This window comes from Oncorhynchus gorbuscha, linkage group LG15, assembly GCF_021184085.1.
Source record: "Oncorhynchus gorbuscha isolate QuinsamMale2020 ecotype Even-year linkage group LG15, OgorEven_v1.0, whole genome shotgun sequence".
Lineage (NCBI taxonomy): Eukaryota > Metazoa > Chordata > Actinopteri > Salmoniformes > Salmonidae > Oncorhynchus > Oncorhynchus gorbuscha.
Genome location: NC_060187.1, coordinates 62,712,129 through 62,730,795, shown reverse-complemented (window position 1 = coordinate 62,730,795; position 18,667 = coordinate 62,712,129). Strand labels below are relative to the sequence as shown.

Here is an 18,667-nt window from a genome sequence, read left to right as displayed (position 1 = left end):
ATAACTGTATAGTAAATGGTGGGAATTTAGATGTGACCTAATCGAGAATAAGCCAGTTATAATGAAGCGAAAAGGTATGTGTGTCCTGTACTGCCCCGTAAAATTATGCATTTAGTATACAAGCCCACCTCTACAACTACAAAAACTGAAATCCCAGCCCTGGAATTTGACTAACCCAATTATTCAATCAAGAAAGGTGTGTGCACCTCCTGATCCACACGTTTGAAATGGACGATACTGAAGTAAACAGAATTAGGGCCTGAACAGAGGTATGTCTGATAGCAGAAACATGGTCGAGTCCGGTCAATGTGTCATTGTACGAGGGACAGCTCTCTCTCGCTCACTCTCTCGCTTTCTCTCTCTATCACTCTGTCTCCCTCTCTGTGTCTGTCTCTCTCTCTTCCTCTCTCTATTGAATTTCTCTCCCTTTTTCCATGTCCAGCTTTAACAGCCAACTGACTTTTGAGGTAGATCTGTGAACTGTAAAGTGGCCTTTTCCTAGTTTAAAACCACTGGTTCAGAGTCTGATTCTTCCCTTTCCTTCCAGTTTTGTAAGGACGGCCACTGCGATCTGGCCATGTAGTCAAAGGGGCCTCCCTGTTTGGCCAATGGGTGGCACAGGGACATTTCTCTCCCAAATAAAAGGCAGTCTTCAGTCCGAGGCTGAACAGAGGGGGCCTTTGTCTTGCCCTCTCCGCCCCAGACACACTCGACCGCACTCAAAATGTGCTTAAGTGGAAAAGTTGCCACATACCTGTCCAATAAAGGACTTTGATTGTGGGAGAGACAGTGGAGAGCTGGTGGTCAGGCAGTTGAATGAGGAACTGACTGACTGACAGACTGGGGGAGATTTGCTCCTTCACAGAACTTGTCGTCATTGAGTTGCTTCCTATTTTAAGAGTGGGGTGTGTAGTGGCACTTGCTGTACAACTTAAGGTCAAAATAAATGCGTTTGTGTGAGTGTGTGTGTGTGTGTGTGTGTGTGTGTGTGTGTGTGTGTGTGTGTGTGTGTGTGTGTGTGTGTGTGTGTGTGTGTGTGTGTGTGTGTGTGTGTGTGTGTGTGTGTGTGTGTGTGTGTGTGTGTGTGTGTGTGTGTGTGTGTGTGTGCACTCTGCTCTGTCTGTGTGCATGCTTGCCTGTTCGTTCCATACCTGCACTGGCCGGGTGGGCGGGGTGCTGATGAGTGGCGCAGGCCCCATGGCCGAGGCAGCCGTCAGGCTCCTTTCCCTCTCGTCCTGGTAGATACGGTCTCGCTCGGCCTCGGGCAGCTGCAGGAAGTTCTGCATGGCCCGCAGGTTGACCAGCAGAGACTGGCTGGCCGTCTTAGGATCCTCCTCTTTACGCAGGATCTCAGACAGCAGGCCCTGGGAGGAAGAGTGGGAGAGGGAGGGAGAGAGAGAGAGAGAGAGGGAGAGGGGGAGAGAGAGAGAGAGAGAGAGAGAGAGAGAGAGAGAGAGGGGGAGATGCCCTATTTGTAAGCCCTGAGAAGACTCATACATTGACTTCATGTCCGTTGTGAACATTCTATTTCTACAAGTAAACTCTCCCAGACCCAGAGGATGATGTAACTACTACAGCACATCGACTCAGTGAGTATCAGCGTAGCAATCAGTGTATCCACTGTTCCTTTTCAATAGCTATGAATCCTGTCATTACGGGAATCACTGTATTATCAGGACTGTGTGATCGAGGCTTTTCATCCGCCGTTGCACACACACTGAGTGACCCATTTTCAGCTTCTCTTCAATAGGTGTGTGATTTGGAAATAAACAAAATGATTTTGTAATAAACATCTTGAGGTCAGTTCTGTTGATAGTTAGACCAACTACCGGAGCTGGAACTAGTGGCTCCGCTGTTTAACTAATGGTACGGTGGTTTAAGAAAACACACTGTGCTTGTGACTTAATGAAACACTGGCGGACATTGGAATAGAGTCACTTTATGACGGAGCCAAGTATGTATAACTAGATACAGGTATCAACTCTGAACGGGGAGACAAGCATTCATACTGACATTGAGTGCATGTCACAGGTATTCTGAAGATTGTGCGAGAATATGTGTGTGTGTGCGCATGTGTGTGTGTCTTATGTGTTTGCTTATACGCGTGTCTGTGTGTGTGCAATTGTGTTTGTGTATGCTTGCATGTTTATTACACCCGGCCATCTCCCCAGTCTATCGGCCGCTTCTACAACAAAGGGATGGCGAGCCCCGGTGTGTCCAACCCGCCCCGCCCCGCCCCGCGTAGACACCACACGCAGCCTTATTAACACCCTCGGCAGAAACAGGAAGAGAAAAACACTAACACACAATAAATAATACAAGAGGAGGCTCTCAAAAGGCACATTACTATTTCTTCATACCGGAGAGTTAAAGGCTGAAAGGAGAATGGCATGTCAATTTGCACAAAAACACCACTGTCTGCTTGCTATCCACTTAACTGTATTTGTGGAGAGAGCGTCGGTACGCACTGATACCAATAGATTCTTATCAAGAGGTTTCACACACAACTTCAAAGTGGCGGAGGAGTAATGAGGTTTGCTGCCACCTCCCCCCAAAATATGCAGAACATCTTAAGACATTATCTCTGCCAGGGCCCTGCTGCGCTGCCTGCCTGTAAAGTGAAATCACAGGTCTTAGCAGAGGGAGCGCAAGCCGTGACCGCGCCTGGTGCTCTGACGGCTTGCCAGGTGTACTATAGCTTTTAAATTGTTGTTGTTGTGGTGCTAGGTTGTTGTAAGATGAACTGTTTGCCGACAATAATGCAGAGTTTGACTTTGCGGCACTACAACTCAAAACAATTCTGTCCTTGTGACAGATGTGTCAGAGCTCTTTGTCGGAGTGCTTTCATTTCCAGTCCTATTAGCACATAATTCTATCTGGAGATGTTGCGATCTTTCCCCAAATCTCCTATTGGCATCAATGGGTGATTTATGCAAAAGTCTGAGTTAAATTCTGACCCTCCTCACCTGGGTCCTGTTGAAAGCCACGCGGGCGAACACGGCTTGGGAGATGCCTGCCCTCTTCAGCTCGTCCCTCACCCACTGGTATATCTCCATGGACACCTCGGTGTTGCTTGCTACCTGGGGCTCCAGTGGCTTGGTCAGGGAGTTTCGGTTGACCGGTGGGTGGTTGAGGTACTGCTGCGACAGCGACTGCTGTGCCAGGAGCCGGTTGACGGCATACTGCTGGTTGAGAATCTGGGCCATGACTAGCTGCTGGTTCACCAGCTGGGGGCTAATGGGGGTGGACACCAGGCCAGGGTGATGCAGGCCAGGGGGGGAGCTGAGCCGGGCGGCCGGGCGTCTGGCCCCCACTGTGGGACGGAGGGGGCAGGGGGAGAACCGGGGAGGAGGGGGGGCTGCTCGGCCGTGCTGCCCGGGATGGGCTGCTGGGAAAAGGTCAGATGGTTGTGGTTGAGGCCCGGAGGGGAGTGGTCGGACAGGCCGTCCATGTCTGCTAGAGGAGGGGAAAGAGAGGAGAGAGAGGGTCAATTTAAACACTTTGAATACTGGCTGAAGAGTACAGCAGAAAATGCCCAAACAGAATGTACCAATGCACACTGTCCAACTCACTCAGATGAGTAAAACAAGACTTTGAAATTGAAAACAGTGCATCAGGCCAAATCTCTGAGCAACAAAACTTTACAGCCTCTGAACAAACCTGTGTCCCTGTGAAAAGACATAGCTGTCCAGACACTTGCCTGTCTTAAAAGCCTCACCCTAAATTCAGGCCCCAGACAAAGGGCCTCAGTGGGCGACCTGCAGACAGCCCCCAGAGCCTTGGCAGCTCCCGGAATTAGTTTATAAAGTTAGTTTATATGGCCCAATCATGTGAGCAATAAAAACAAGTGTGTGTGTGTATGTATGTTTGTGTGTGTATATGTCTGCGCATACTGTGAGACAGATAATCCCTGAATCGCTCTTTATGTCCCTAATTCTAAAACAAGATACGGAAGCTAGCCAATATGATATTTTGGGGGACGGCCTAAATATAACCCCAGGGAGGGGAGAAAGAGAGAGAGAAGAGAGAGAGAGAGAGAGAGAGGAAGAGGATCTACCTTGTAAGGAGCATCCTAGACATGACCTCTTCCTCGGGCCTAAGGAAAAATGAATGTACTATTTATGGTGTCTCTCATTTTGGGAATATTTAAGTCCATAATGGCAGCTTGTGAGTATTTTGAGCTCTGTCTAAATTACACGTCTGTGGATGAAAATAATAATTTACCAAATCTAAGAGGATATCAAAGTGACTATGAGTGAATGTGAGGTTTCGTCAGACTGGATCTGCTTGAATCTGCTGAGGTTTTCTATCTAAAGAATTCATATAGATTTAAACATTTACATGCACTGAACTCAGAATAGTGTCTCTTAAATAATCCATACCATTTACACCTAGATGTGTGCAACTGCCAACATGGGGCCAAAAAATCATATTGAATCATATAAATCATATTTCTGAGAAGCACAAATTGGTGTTAGGAAGAGAAAATCTTCCACAAACTCCATATTTCAGCGAGAGATAAAAGATTGAGTGCCTGGAAGGGTTCCAAAAATCCACACAATAATCCCAAGTATAGCAGCATGTTTTGTTAACTGTCAGGAAACACAACAACCAGCCAAAACTGTTCTTTTCAGTATTTGTCAAAACAAATTATTAAGAAAAAAAGGGGGGTAATAATTACATCTCTCCCATAATCCTTGGCATTCCCTGGCTGTGATGTTTCGCTCTTGTCTCTACTCTGTGCTCACACACATTGCTGGGGGGCATGCTCACACACACACACACACACACACACACACACACACACACACACACACACACACACACACACACACACACACACACACACACACACACACACACACACACACACACACACACACACACACACACACACACACAAACAGCATTTCCATGAAAATGAAAAAATAAAAAGGGGTGTCAGAAAAGCACGGCAGGCCCTGGAGAGAAGGCAGCCACAGATGCGGGAGTCCTTGTGTGGAATCCAGCCACAAAAGAGTCCCGGATTAAACACACAATGGGAATGGGATGTGGGTTGAGAGAGGGATGGAGAGCGGGGGAGAGAGAGAAAGAGAGCAAGGGAGAGAGAGGGGGAGAGAGAGAAAGAGAGCAAGGGAGAGAGAGGGGGGAGAGAGAGAGAGAGAGAGAGAGAGAGAGAGAGAGAGAGAGAGAGAGAGAGAGAGAGAGAGAGAGAGAGAGAGAGAGAGAGAGAGAGAGAGAGAGAGTAAGGGGGGGTCCAAACCCCATGGAACTCTTTCTCCTGCTGGATAGGGGGACTGCCCTGAACTGCTATCACACTTCAACAGAGTAGAGACCACTTTGCCGGGTCCCATAGAGGCAGCTCTGACAGCAGAGACTGTCGACCAGGACTCTTCAATGTGTTTAACCAGACGCATTTTCAATTACAGACAGTGTCTCGATGTAAGGCAAGATAACTACACTGCCCATGTGGTAGACTAAGTGTATGTTTATGAAACTACAGTGGCACTGAAGCACAAAGGAAAGACTAACATGCTCCCTTTCAACAGTGCCCTCTACGCCATTGCTGCCACTCAATGGGCACGCATAGTAGGCATCCTTTCATGGATATTAAGGTTGAGAGTGTCGCCACGGGCGACAAACAGCCACCTGAGGGGTGCCAGCTTTCGCAGGGACTGGGTAGGGACAGTAGTGCAGTGTGTGTGCCCACAGACGGTGTGTGTGTGTGTGGCCATGTGACGTACCTAGTGTGTTGCCACGCGGGCTGTCGTGGAGGACACACGTCCCCAGGTAGCCCTCCAGCTGCGAGGGTTGGCGCATGCCTGCACAGACGTGTGGGCAAGACCGCAAACACACACACACACACACACACACACACACACACACACACACACACACACACACACACACACACACACACACACACACACACACACACACACACACACACACACACACACACACACACACACACACACACACACAGAGAGAGAGGGGACAAGACATACAGTGCACAGGTGAAGAGAGAGAAAGAGAGGTTTAACGCCCCATACAATCTACATGATACATGACCAGGGGAAGAAAGGGTTAATGTGGACATAAGGGATGCCACAGCGTTGATACCCACTACGCTTCACCTCATATACCATGTACACATGAATATGACATTCTAAATACACACAGGACTTGTCTAAATGTGTAGTTTCAACATCGCTGTTACTTGAGATCCTACATTCTTTATGTACTCTTCCATAAACCATAAAGACTGTTAGGTAAAATGTGTGTGTGCACAAAAGAGGATGGGTAAGGGGCCAGTGGTGTTATGTATCCATGTTGTGGTGTTATGTGTCCAGACAAATGGAGTACGATATGATCAGAACAGTGTGCACTTGCAAAATCATGAAAACATTCTGGTCTTATATCTTGACCAGTGAAGATTCCTCAGAGGAGGACCACCCTACTCAGTGAATTTCATAAAAATGTCAATAGTGAAACATTTAAAAAGTTATCCTTTTTAGATAAAACTCTACTTAATATAGTCACATCACCAAATAACTGATTAAAATACACTGTTTCGTAATGAAGGTTTACAGTAGCCTCAACAGCACTCTCTGGGGAAGCACCATGGTGTAGCCAGAGGACAGCTAGATTCCGTCCTCCTATGGGTACATTGACTTAAATACAGAACTTAGGAGGCTCATGGTTCTCATCCCCTTCCATAGACTTACACAGTAATTATTACGAGTTCCGGAGGATGTACATATCAGAGCTCTTGCAGCATTAACTGACATGTTGTCCACCTAATCAAAAGATCAGAGATTGAATCTAGTACTGAAAGAATAAGCTACAGCTCGCTAGCTGTGTAGTGCATAAAATGTGGTGAGTAGTTTACTGAAAACGAGAGAAAGAAAATATTTGAACAAAGTTGAAGAAATTAATTTCTTCTACCTGAATTTGTCCAATAGAAACTCTCATTTGGAACTGTTTGAACTAATGATTACACCCTAGATCAACTAGATGCAAGCATGAGTGTGCAAGAAGGTATTGAATGTGTCACTGTCTTTCATCTTGATTACTCCCATTTGTCTCTCGACCAGTTCCCCCAAGTTATAAACGTTTATGAAAGTATCACGTTGATGTTACATTGAGCTGGGTTAATGGAATATGAATGACAGTCATACAATATGCTGTAAGAGGTTTAACGCCCCATACAATCTACATTCAATCGTCCTCCTTAATCTTAAACAGCACCGACCACCACTAATCTTGAATGTAATCAACATGAGCACTAGCTTGTATAGGAAGGTGGATTTCTACACAGTAGGTTGAAACCAATACTCCAAATGACTGTATATTAAACTCTATTAATATGACTGGTATAGTATTTCATGACCAAAACACATAAAATAGACAGTATCTGAATTATGTGACCTAATTTCCAAACAGGGACGAGGAGGACTAACCGAGTTATCTAAAATACAAAGCCAGCCTTGTTCTACTTTGACAAGGAAAAACAGATTGATTTCAAACCAGATGATGGCCAGGAAAATCATCCTTACTGCATGTCATTTGTAGGTAACTGAAACAGTATACATAAACAAAGGTCGCGGACCTCAATTTAGTCTGTGATTTTGACAGCCATTACCGAATACTAAACTACATCTGATAAGCAATAATAGATTACTCTGAATGGATTCAGGAAAAACGGTGAAAACATTGTGCACCTGAGCAGCGTACAGGGAAATATCTGAGAAGAGCCATCATTAGATGATGTGATTAAAATGTGTTTAATGTACCGGGAAGAGGGTGGGGGGAACATGGGGCAGACATATTGGAATGGTGATTGGGGGGTCTGATAAGACAGTGTTAGTGTGACATTTTGCTTACCCATCATATCTTTTGTCTTCTTGAAATGTTTATACCAGCGCCCAAATTCCTGACACTTCGCCGCCGACACATTTGCATAGTAAGTGCTGTTCACAATGGAGGAGATCATACTCTGAAAGAGAGAGATTGGTAAAGAGAGAGAAAACCTTCAGGATCCGCAATGTGCGGCACGAGGACATATATTAACGCTGGTGTGACATGCACTGATACTGTGTTTTCTTGTCAAAATCAATAAAACATTTCGGTGCACAAACAACAATATTCTAGCAAAGACCATTTTTTATCAGTCATGCACAAATCTTGGTCTTGTCTTTCCAAATGTAAAACAAATCAAAATGAAATATAAGAGGTGTGTCCCTTTATAGCAAATGCCACGGAGTTTGAGAGAACCTTTCTGGGAGGAAGGCAAATAGTGAGCTTCACTGAATTAGCAGCCTTGTTGATATGCAGGGTGAAGTACTACAGTAAAGAGCAGTTTGCTTTCAAAAAGTAAAATAACAAACAGACTATTAAAAGTTAGCATCTGGAAATCAGGGAATGTAAACAGATGAATCTTTTCTTTTTTCTCTGGCTCTCCACAATATGTTAAAAAACATCTTCAAGAGACATAAGGCTTTTATATCTGTGCCCTCTCGCCTTCTCCACAATTGACTCTACTCTTCCTTATTTATTTTCTCGAACGCATTCCTCGCAAACAAGGCGCAGTCTTCTTTTCATTAAATGTTTTAACACCTTCCTGGCCTGCGGGTGAATAGCAGGAGAAATTGTTTTGATTGTTATAAATATTCAAAAGATGAAACCATCTGTTTTCAAATTACAGGTATGCCATCTTTATCATATCTTTAATATGAGCACTTGGGGACGGGAGGGAAACCTTCTGGCACAACAGCACTTCAGTGAACAACACACGGTGCTGGCAGCAGAACCGCAACCACATCTCCCACTCCTCCTCACCGGAGATGGAAGACGAGGGAGGATTGAGTCTGCTGCTGTGGATCACTATGGACCTGATGCTGAACTCCTGACCTCAACACCACTACACAACTGGCATACATTACAATCCCGGTGAATTGCAGAATGATCATTGAGGATGAGTTATTGAGGATCTGACAATTGGTATCTTCAGTAGTGTTAACAGAAAAATGGCACAAACAGTACAGTATATCAGCCGAAGCAAGTCCATATGAATGCACTATTTTGGTGAGTACAGTGTAGTCAGTATTGTGGCATAATGGGAGCTATTCCTTGGGCGTAGCGTGCTATATTTACAGTATCTGGGTGAGGCGGAGCCAGCTATAGCAGGGCCCACCCAAGACACACTTCCTGTGTTCATCTTTTACACAGATGTTCTAATAAACAGTCCTCATTAATCAGGCATCTCCCTCCATACTTCACACCTCTCACTGGGGCACAAACACACACACACGCACACGCACACGCACACACACACGCACGCACACACACACACACACACACACACACACACACACACACACACACACACACACACACACACACACACACACACACACACAAGCACAGACACGATACACACACTTGCCAAGCCGTGCAAATAACCACCGCCACCTCGTGCCCACGAAGCCTCTGCCAGCCAGCAGCCATCAACAGGTAGTGGTGGGTACTGTGTGGCACCAGGATGCTGCCGTCTGCCTGCCCTGGGCCCTTTAAGTGATAGCCATCTACAGCACAGGAGCTTATCAGTGTCCGCAGGAAGTCACACAGGGCCGTTATCTGCCCCAACTATCTACTCCACTTTCCGTCATGGGAGAGAGACGCATGAAAAAGACACGTTGGTAAAACCTGCCATGGCCTGCAAGCATATTGCACACACACACACACACACACACACACACACACACACACACACACACACACACACACACACACACACACACACACACACACACACACACACACACACACACACACACACACACACACACACACACACACACACACACACACACACATTAACTAAGACACCGTACACTCACCCTTTTCTTGTTTCCTAGCTCTGATTGTGGCTAATATCTTGCTTCTCCCCCCCCCCCAAACATCTAAAACTAATTACAGTCAATTCCACACCAATTGGGTTAAGCGTCCCCACCCCTCCCCACACACACGCACACATGTCCGCACGCCTGCACACACACACGCACACATACACACCAATAGACCCTACCCGCTACCTCAGCCGCTGGCAGCTTCAGAGCAGAGCCCAGGCTCACAAAGATGGCATTTGATGGTTATTTGCTGCTATGCAACAGGACAGCTGCTCTGTCAGGGAGGGGGCAGAGAGGCGAGGGGGGCCTCTTTTGTTGCCGTAGTTTCAGAGGAGCCTGGGGGTTAAGTTCGCTCCCAGTCACTGAGCCGGCACTCTCAGAGAGGATGGTGATGAAGAGAAGGGGTTGGACGGGAGTCAAACTTATTAGTGAGACCCCATCTACTTTTCCTCTACTGGGGGCATTACACTCAAACTCCATCTGAGTGCAGTCAAATGATATTCCACTGGGAACAATAACAATAGTCACAGTGGTGAATAAAGTCTCTTTTCTCTCAGGCCCCCCGCCCCTCTCTTGGAGTCGGAGTCTCTTCAGGGCATTTGTAGGCCAAACACACAAAGCATGACTCCCCACCACAAAAGAATGAACTAAATGTTTGACAAGACCCAGAACAAAGGCGCCGTTTTTTCAAGACCCCCCCCCCTCTTTCTTTCTCTCTTTGAGCCCTGTTCTGAGGTAGTGTTCATTCTCTCCCCCAAATTCTCTGTTTATTAACCTTTCTCTCCCCAGGATTACCCTCCTGAATATCAAGGAGACACTAATCCTATAAAAGCTGCCAATCATCCAAGCCTCAGAACACGCCCTTTCCTCTCCCCGGGCGCTGTTGGCTTCCCAGAAGCTTTAGGAGCGCCTCGGCCTCTGTGGCTTCTCACCTGCCGCCCATCACATCCCCCTCAGGCACTATCATCAGAGACTCTAATACAGATAGGAAAGGTCTGCTAAATGACTTAAATGTAAATGTAAATGTAAGGAGTAGCCACGCAGGTCTAATACTGGGCTCAATGGCCCAAATGAGACTTATAGAGAGACCTATGAAAAGCAACAACACACCTCTCTGTGGGTATAGCAATGCAGAACCCACAGTGTAACATATGTCAGATATTTTCATGTTGGGCCATCTGTGAACCCCTACAATGCAAGTAAAAGGATAGATGCTTAGAGTATATCATACGTGATATTTGGGATTAACAATGCACATCTCAACTATCATTTCATATTTCCGGTAGCCTGTAAAACAGACCCTCTTACCAACACAGAGCGTCTTACAATGAGTAAATAACAATGGCTGAACAACGGAGTAAAATCAGAGAGTTGCTCACATACGGACCGTAAACAGGGTGATTACCGGGCAGAGAGGGAGGGAGCCGCGGCACGGCTCAGCCTGAACACCACCGGGGGACTCTTTACATCATCGCCACGCTCTGCCCGGCTAAACACAAACAAACACACCACGGCCTCTGACCATACGGCAGCCTCGGTGAAGGGAGAGTCCACTCTATACCGCACACCATAACATACACACACCATACCGTAAGCGCTCACACATACACTCTATATCGTAAGAGCACACAAACACACACACACCCAGACGGCTCCTGTGATAGATATACTGCAGTTTCTTTCCTGCAGAACAGCTTCTGTTATGAGCTATGATATATGACGAAAGCTGCAATTCAATAGAGTCAAGCTACTTGAATACAGAGTGAGTGTATTACATAATGGTCAGAGAAAAAAACTCCAAAAAACATACATATTTCTAGCCTGACGTATAAAGAGGAGAATCAAGATTATTCTGGGTTGGTCCATTGTTTACCCAACAATAACCCTGCATTCAATCAACAGTACTGCTTCTGCAAATGAGGGAGGAAGAGAAGAAGAGGGGGGGGGGTGCATCTATATGGACGACAATGGGTATTGATTTGGATTGTCTATGGAATTCTCCATCGTGTTCCACTCTATCAAACTCTGGGCATTTGAAAAAGGGACACTGGCAGTCTTTGGCAAATGGAATAGTGGGGGTTTGTGGACGGCTCCAGCACCTGTGATAAGGGACATTCTTTTGCCAGAGAGCTCTGGTTCATGTCTTTGAGTAACTCCTTGAGGGCATTTCTTACTGTAGAGTGGGTCCACTGCTCTGGCGGCAGGTCCTCCAGTTTAGGACAACTGTGAGACGAGATAGGAGGTAGGAAGAAGAGAAGAGAGTGGGAGAGAGAAAGAGAAAGGGATGAGGGTGGGGGGAGAAGACGGAGAACAGGGAGATTGAGACAGGGGAGGGGGAAATAGAGAGAAGGAGAGAAAAGAGAACAGGAGAGAACAGGGGGAGAAAGAGAGAGAGAGAGATGAGCACAGGGCCTTGCTCTCCTGCTGCAAGCGCCCCTCCAAGACAGACAGATTTCATTTGGCGCATCAAGCAGATGCATCTGGAGATTGCTCTCTCTCTCTCCCTCCCTCCCTCCCTTTTCCCTCGCTCTCTCTCCTTCCCTCTCTCTCTCCTGATTGTTCTGATTAGTTAATTACTTTATACAACACATCTGCTGTATTGATGCATGAATTATACATCAGCTGCATGTGGCGACTATTATTTCATGTTACTTCTACCTTCCTGGCTCGATGTGCTCGGCGAAACAATTTAAGGTGTTACCGGCTAGATTTCTGCAGCGGGGGGAATGGAAATAACAACATGCCGCACGTAAAAACACACATTTTTGATAAAAAGACAAATAATGTATGGGCCTATGCGAAATACGGATGAATGTACTCTATTTACAGACAAGTGGACCCCCCTTTCAAACCAGACCATTTTAATGAGGGGGAATTCGAAAGTGAACAAGCAGGTCTCCAGTGAGAGAGCCCTGTTCGCTTCAGATAAGGATCTCTTCATTTGATCAAGCACGCGCCACGCAGACGTCACGTGTGTGGGACATATGGCCGTGTTCGCATTGCATGCATTCCTGAATTATGGCAACGACAAAAGAAACACGTGAACCGTACACTCCACAGTTGGTATGGGTGTCTATTGAGTTTATGTGTGTGTGGTGGGGGAGACGGGTTGCTATTGTCTTCGAGGTTATCAAAATGTTGTAGGTACTTTGATATATTTGATGCATATATAATAAACAGAAGGTAGATAGGTAGAAGTTTGAGGATTTAAAGATAGAGGGCGAACACACACAAACACACACACACACACAACACACACGGCTCTGGTTGAGGCTTTGCCAGAACACCTTAAACGGCTGTAGCAGCAAGAGAGCCTCTGGGGAAAGCAAAGGAACAGAGGGGAGGAAAAGAGAGGGGGGCGAGTGGAGATAGACAGACAGCTATCCATGCAGGCACACAAGCTTGCTGGAAATAAACACAACCGTCTGTGTCCTGGCTGGTGTGTGTGCAGAGGAGGGGTGGAAAGAGAGGGAGGGAGAACAACCTGTGTGTGTGTGTGTGTGTGTGTGTGTGTGTGTGTGTGTGTGTGTGTGTGTGTGTGTGTGTGTGTGTGTGTGTGTGTGTGTGTGTGTGTGTGTGTGTGTGTGTGTGTGTGTGTGTGTGTGTGTGTGTGTGTGTGTGTGTGCAGAGGAGGGGAGGAAAGAGAGGGAGGGAGAACAACCTGTGTGTGTATGTGAGTGTGTGTGTGTGTGTGTGCGTGTGTGTGAGTAAACAGCCCCCCAGAGGGTTGCATTAGCAGTGAACTAGTGAGGGTAGGGCTGAGTGTGTGCAGCTGGCACAGGCCTCTACACCAGCAGTACCAATCTCGTGTGTGTGTGTGTGTGTGTGTGTGTGTGTGTACTCTGTGGCTGCTGTGTGGTCTGTAAACAGTATGTGTGGGCTGTGTGGCCAGACTGGTCATTAGAAATAGGCGGCGATTTTGGATGTTTGAAAACGTCCGGAGAATGTCGATATATGCCTTCCTTGGCTCTCACACCAGCAAAAAGATCAACTTTTGCCCAGCAGTGGGCGAGAACTGATGATGATCGGAGTGAGACCACTGTGCTACTGCAGTTCACAATGCTCTAGCAAGCTTTGAGAACACTGTGAATACTGATGATACCTGATGGTAATATTGCATGTTTTTTTATTATTTAGTTGTAGCCTTTTCCTGCTGTCAAATGAACTAGTGGCCTTATAAGTGGGTTGTTATAAAAAAAATCATAATTTAATCATAAATAAACATACCATTTATTTTTATGCCAAAAATCTGTGTTTCTATGTCAAACGGTTTTGGTATATTTCCGTCTTCTGTGATGTATACAAAGTGTAATATTGGGATGCAAACTTAAAGTAGATTTGTTTAAGACTACCAAGAAACACTCTCTGTGACCCTGATTTAGCCCACTGGGGTGAAAGGTTAAGCCTTCCCCAAACCATAGCCCTAACCTTAACTATTCATGCCCAAACTGTTAACCTTTGAGTTGTTTCTGTTTTAATCCTGTAACCATGTGGAATTAACCCTGTGACCACACGTAATAAAAGCGTAAAAAATAGACATTCATCCATAATATGTTGAATTTCGAAGGGAAACTATGAGATCTTGTTGGTGTGGCTACTGACTGTGGTCAACATATTACATTTTTATATTTATTTCATCTTTATTTAACCAGGTAGGCTAGTTGAGAACAAGTTCTCCTTTACAACTGCGACCTGGCCAAGATAAAGCAAAGCAGTGCGACACAAACAACAACACAGAGTTACACATGGAATAAACAGACAAACAGTCAATAATACAATAGAAAAAGTCTGTATACAGTGTGTGCAAATGAGGTTGGATGAGGGAGGTAAATAAATAGGCCATAGTGGCAAAATAATTACAATATAGCAAATAAACACTGGAGTAATAGATGTGCAGAAGATGAGTGTGCAAGTAGAGATACCGGGGTGCAAAGGAGCAAAATAAATCAAATAAATAATAGTATGGGGATGAAGGAGTTGGATGGGCTATTTACAGATGGGCTATGTACAGGTGCAGTGATCTGTGAGCTGCTCTGACAGCTGGTACTTAAAGCTAGTGAGGGAGATATGAGTCTCCAGCTTCAGGGATTTTTGTAGTTCTTCCAGTCATTGGCAGCAGAGAACTGGATGGAAAGGCGGCCGAAGAAGGAATTGGCTTTGGGGTTGACCATTCAAATATACCTGCTGGAGCGCGTGCTACGGGTGGGTGCTGCTATGGTGACCAGTGAGCTGAGATAAGGCGGGCTTTACCTATCAAAGACTTATAGATGACCTGGAGCCAGTGGGTTCGGCGATAAATATGAAGCGAGGGCCAGCCAACGAGAGCACACAGGTCGCAGTGGTGGGTAGTATATGGGTCTTTGGTGACATAACGGATGGCACTGTGATAGATTGCATCCAATTTGCTGAGTAGAGTGGTAGAGGCTATTTTGTAAATGACATCGCCAAAGTCAAGGATCGGTAGGATAGTCAGTTTTATGAGTGTATGTTTGGCAGCATGAGTGAAGGATGCTTTGTTGCGAAATAGGAAGCCAATTCTAGATAAAATGTTGGATTGGAGATGCTTAATGTGAGTCTGGAAAGAGAGTTTACAGTGTAACCAGACACCTAGGTATTTGTAGTTGTCCACATATTCTAAGTCAGAACCATCCAGAGTAGTGATGCTGGACGGGCGGGCAGGTGTGGGCAGCGATCGGTTGAAGAGCATGCATTTTGTTTTACTTGCATTTAAGAGCAGTTGGAGGCCACGGAAGGAGAGTTGTATGAACCCTGTGGCACCCCCATAGAGACTGCCAGAGGCCTGGACAACAGGCCCTCCAATTTGACACACTGAACTCTATCTGAGAAGTAGTTGGTGAACCAGGCGAGACAGTCATTTGAGAAACCAAGGCTGTTGAGTCTGCCAATAAGAATGTGGTGATTGACAGAGTCGAAAGCCTTGGCCAGATCAATGAATACAGCTGCACAGTATTGTCTCTTATCGATGGCGGTTATGATATTGTTTAGGACCTTGAGTGTGGCTGAGGTGCACCCATGACCAGCTCAGAAACCAGATTGCATAGCGGGAAGGTACGGTGGGATTCAAAATGGTCGGTGATCAGTTTGTTAACTTGGCTTTTGAAGACCTTAGAAAGGCAGGGTAGGATAGATATGATAGATAACGTAAATGGTGTGTACTGTTTTACAGTAGGTGCTATGAGCAAACCTGACTGCCATGCACCGTTTTTGTATGGACTGGATAGCTACCATTGCTATTCCAGGTATGTCTTTGCAGTTATGGCTGCTGCAAAGCCTATGGCTATAATGCTAATTTGAGTTAGGGTCGAAGCATGGAAAGGAATGGTAGGCCTATGTGTTGGGTGTTTAACCCAAGTTTAATAGGTACGCATGCTACACTAGACTAGCATAACTGGGTGGTGGGGTCAGGAGGGTGATGTGGTTGGGTACTTCACTGGACTTGCATTGGGTGGGTAGTTGATTGGGCAACAGGGTGTGGAGACTGACCTGTGCAGCTGAATTTTCAGCGTGACCACATGGTACACGTCCTGCAGCATGTCTGCCACGGTGGCGTCCGGCGCGTCCGTCACGTAGGACAGTGGGACCGGATTCCACTTGCCCACCTGAATGAGACCTGAAATGGAAAGAGAAACATAAACACAATCAATGGTAAATGTTATGTTTCTCAAAGTTAGACGCATACAGATAAACATTTACAATCATTGATTGATTCTGTATTTTCCTAGCAAGGCCAAATTAAGATTGACATCTCTTTTCCCAGTAAGCCCCGCCCAGGTCTGTGTGTTAGAGTTGCAGTCAGCTGCAACGGGTTCCACCTTCACTCCCACTGAGTGTTCTAGCTAGAGGTTTACAGAGCAGAGAGGCCCTGAGAACTCCTGAGAGACATGTAGTTGCATCCCCTGTCTGGGATCAATGTCAGCCTACGTTACTGAGCCTTCAGATCAGCTGGGAAACTATCAGAGGCCTGGACAGCTAAGGCGGTTGTGTGTGTGTGTGGGGAGCGTGGGGGAGGGGGCAGTGTGTGTGTGTGTGTGTGTGTGTGTGTGTGTGTGTGTGTGTGTGTGTGTGTGTGTGTGTGTGTGTGTGTGTGTGTGTGTGTGTGTGTGTGTGTGTGTGTGTGTGTGTGTGTGTGTGTGTGTGTGTGTGTGTGTGTGGATGGAAGGGGGGGTGTATGTGGGGTAAGCTGTGGGAGAAGCCAAATCGTAGCAAGGCCAGTTCTATAGTTCGTGGAGCGGGTGTGTGTGTGTGTGTATGTGCGTGCATGTGTGTATGTGTGTGTGAGCGGGTCATCAATAGAGTGGGGCTTGTGCCAGTCCTACCTTTCGCCTGTGCCGCCGAGCTGTGCGAGTAGCCCAGTGACAGAAGGGCCATCTCGATGAGCTGGTTGAACAGCATGTCTTTCCTGACCAGCACAAACTCGGCATGCTCCTCCTTGCTGTCAAACTCGATGGGGCTCTCGTAATGCTCCACCACGCAGAACACAGGGAGCATGTTGCCTGGAGAGACACAGACAACACAGCGAGGGCTCAGACATGACAAATGGTGACCTTCAATGGGGGGATTAATATTACATTTAGACACAGCTGATACAGTCAGACTACCTCTATTCATGAATGAATGAATGCCAGTGCCATTCGTATTATCAGTGACTGCACAATGATAAATATTGCATTGTTTTTTATTAGAATTTCCATATTAGCCTTATTCACATTGATAGAACTAGTTGTGGTAGTGGTAGTAGATGTGCTGGTACTGTGATTTTAGTTATTCAATCATGATCAGTGAAATCATGATTAAAGTAATGATTTCAATGTTTTTAGCCATTATTAATGACATCATTATTCAATTTGAACTAAAGTCTAAATAAATTGTATGCTGTTCAGATGAATCTTGGCCTATCTCAGCTTTCAACCACTTTTGGCTGAGATCTGTTGATTCATTGTCAAGGAGCTCAGATCACATTAGACTGCTTCTGCCTCTGCTGTCAACCCCATATCACCTTCCCATGATGCACCACTCCAAATCCCAACACTCTGGTGCGCCCTGAGGTTTACTAGTCTGTGTAAACACTGCACTGCTATTAGGTAGGAAACGAGGAATCCTTGTCCCAAAGACATTGAGTGTTCGGGGTGCACTGTGCAAATTTTACATTATACCATTTGGGTTAAAAACTGCTTTTGATAATTCGGTGACTTAAGTTTCGGAGCATCATAACTTTTTGGGTAAAAATGTTCCTCTATAGCCTTCAGTGGTGATGATATGCCACACATTATTCATGGTGTTTGAGCAGTTGCAATGAATCATATTTCTAATGGCCGGCATCCTGAAGATGCAAACATCTCTGACAAACAATCAATAAACAGGGTAATCACCAGCAGGTGCCAGGGAATGTGCTGAAATGCTGCTTCTCTCCCTGATTTTAATAGATAGAGATCTAACAATAAAGACTGCTGTGTAGGTTCATTTGGGGATCAATACAGCCTTTGTTTTCATGGAGCGGAGAAAAGCCCATGGTAAATATTATTCAGCTCAAACAATGCCCACTGTGGCCATGCAAAACTTCAGCAACAGACGCTTCTATAAATTTCACAATTTCCTCTTGAAAAAGGCAAAAACTATACTGGAACCTTCTGAAAAACGGGAGGGCAGAATGATGCAGGGCTTTCTCAGGTGGTGTTTTGTGACAACTGAGAGAGGAACCAACTAAGAGCAACAGCGCATCAAGGTACTCAACACAA

General features: G+C 45.9%; 1 protein-coding gene across 1 annotated transcript in view; it reads right to left on the bottom strand.

Annotated features, from left to right (window-relative positions):
- Positions 1–18,667, bottom strand: part of LOC123997686 (DNA-binding protein SATB1-like) — a 55,500-nt gene that overhangs the window by 22,836 nt on the left and 13,997 nt on the right. Inside the window, exons 3-9 of the mRNA XM_046302159.1 lie at positions 17,249–17,425; positions 16,416–16,542; positions 12,011–12,134; positions 7,888–7,999; positions 3,315–3,456; positions 2,967–3,282; positions 1,137–1,364 (exon numbers count right to left, since the gene is read on the bottom strand). Coding sequence (XP_046158115.1) covers positions 1,137–1,364; positions 2,967–3,282; positions 3,315–3,456; positions 7,888–7,999; positions 12,011–12,134; positions 16,416–16,542; positions 17,249–17,425 — 1,226 coding nt within the window. The remainder of the gene's footprint in view (positions 1–1,136; positions 1,365–2,966; positions 3,283–3,314; positions 3,457–7,887; positions 8,000–12,010; positions 12,135–16,415; positions 16,543–17,248; positions 17,426–18,667) is intronic.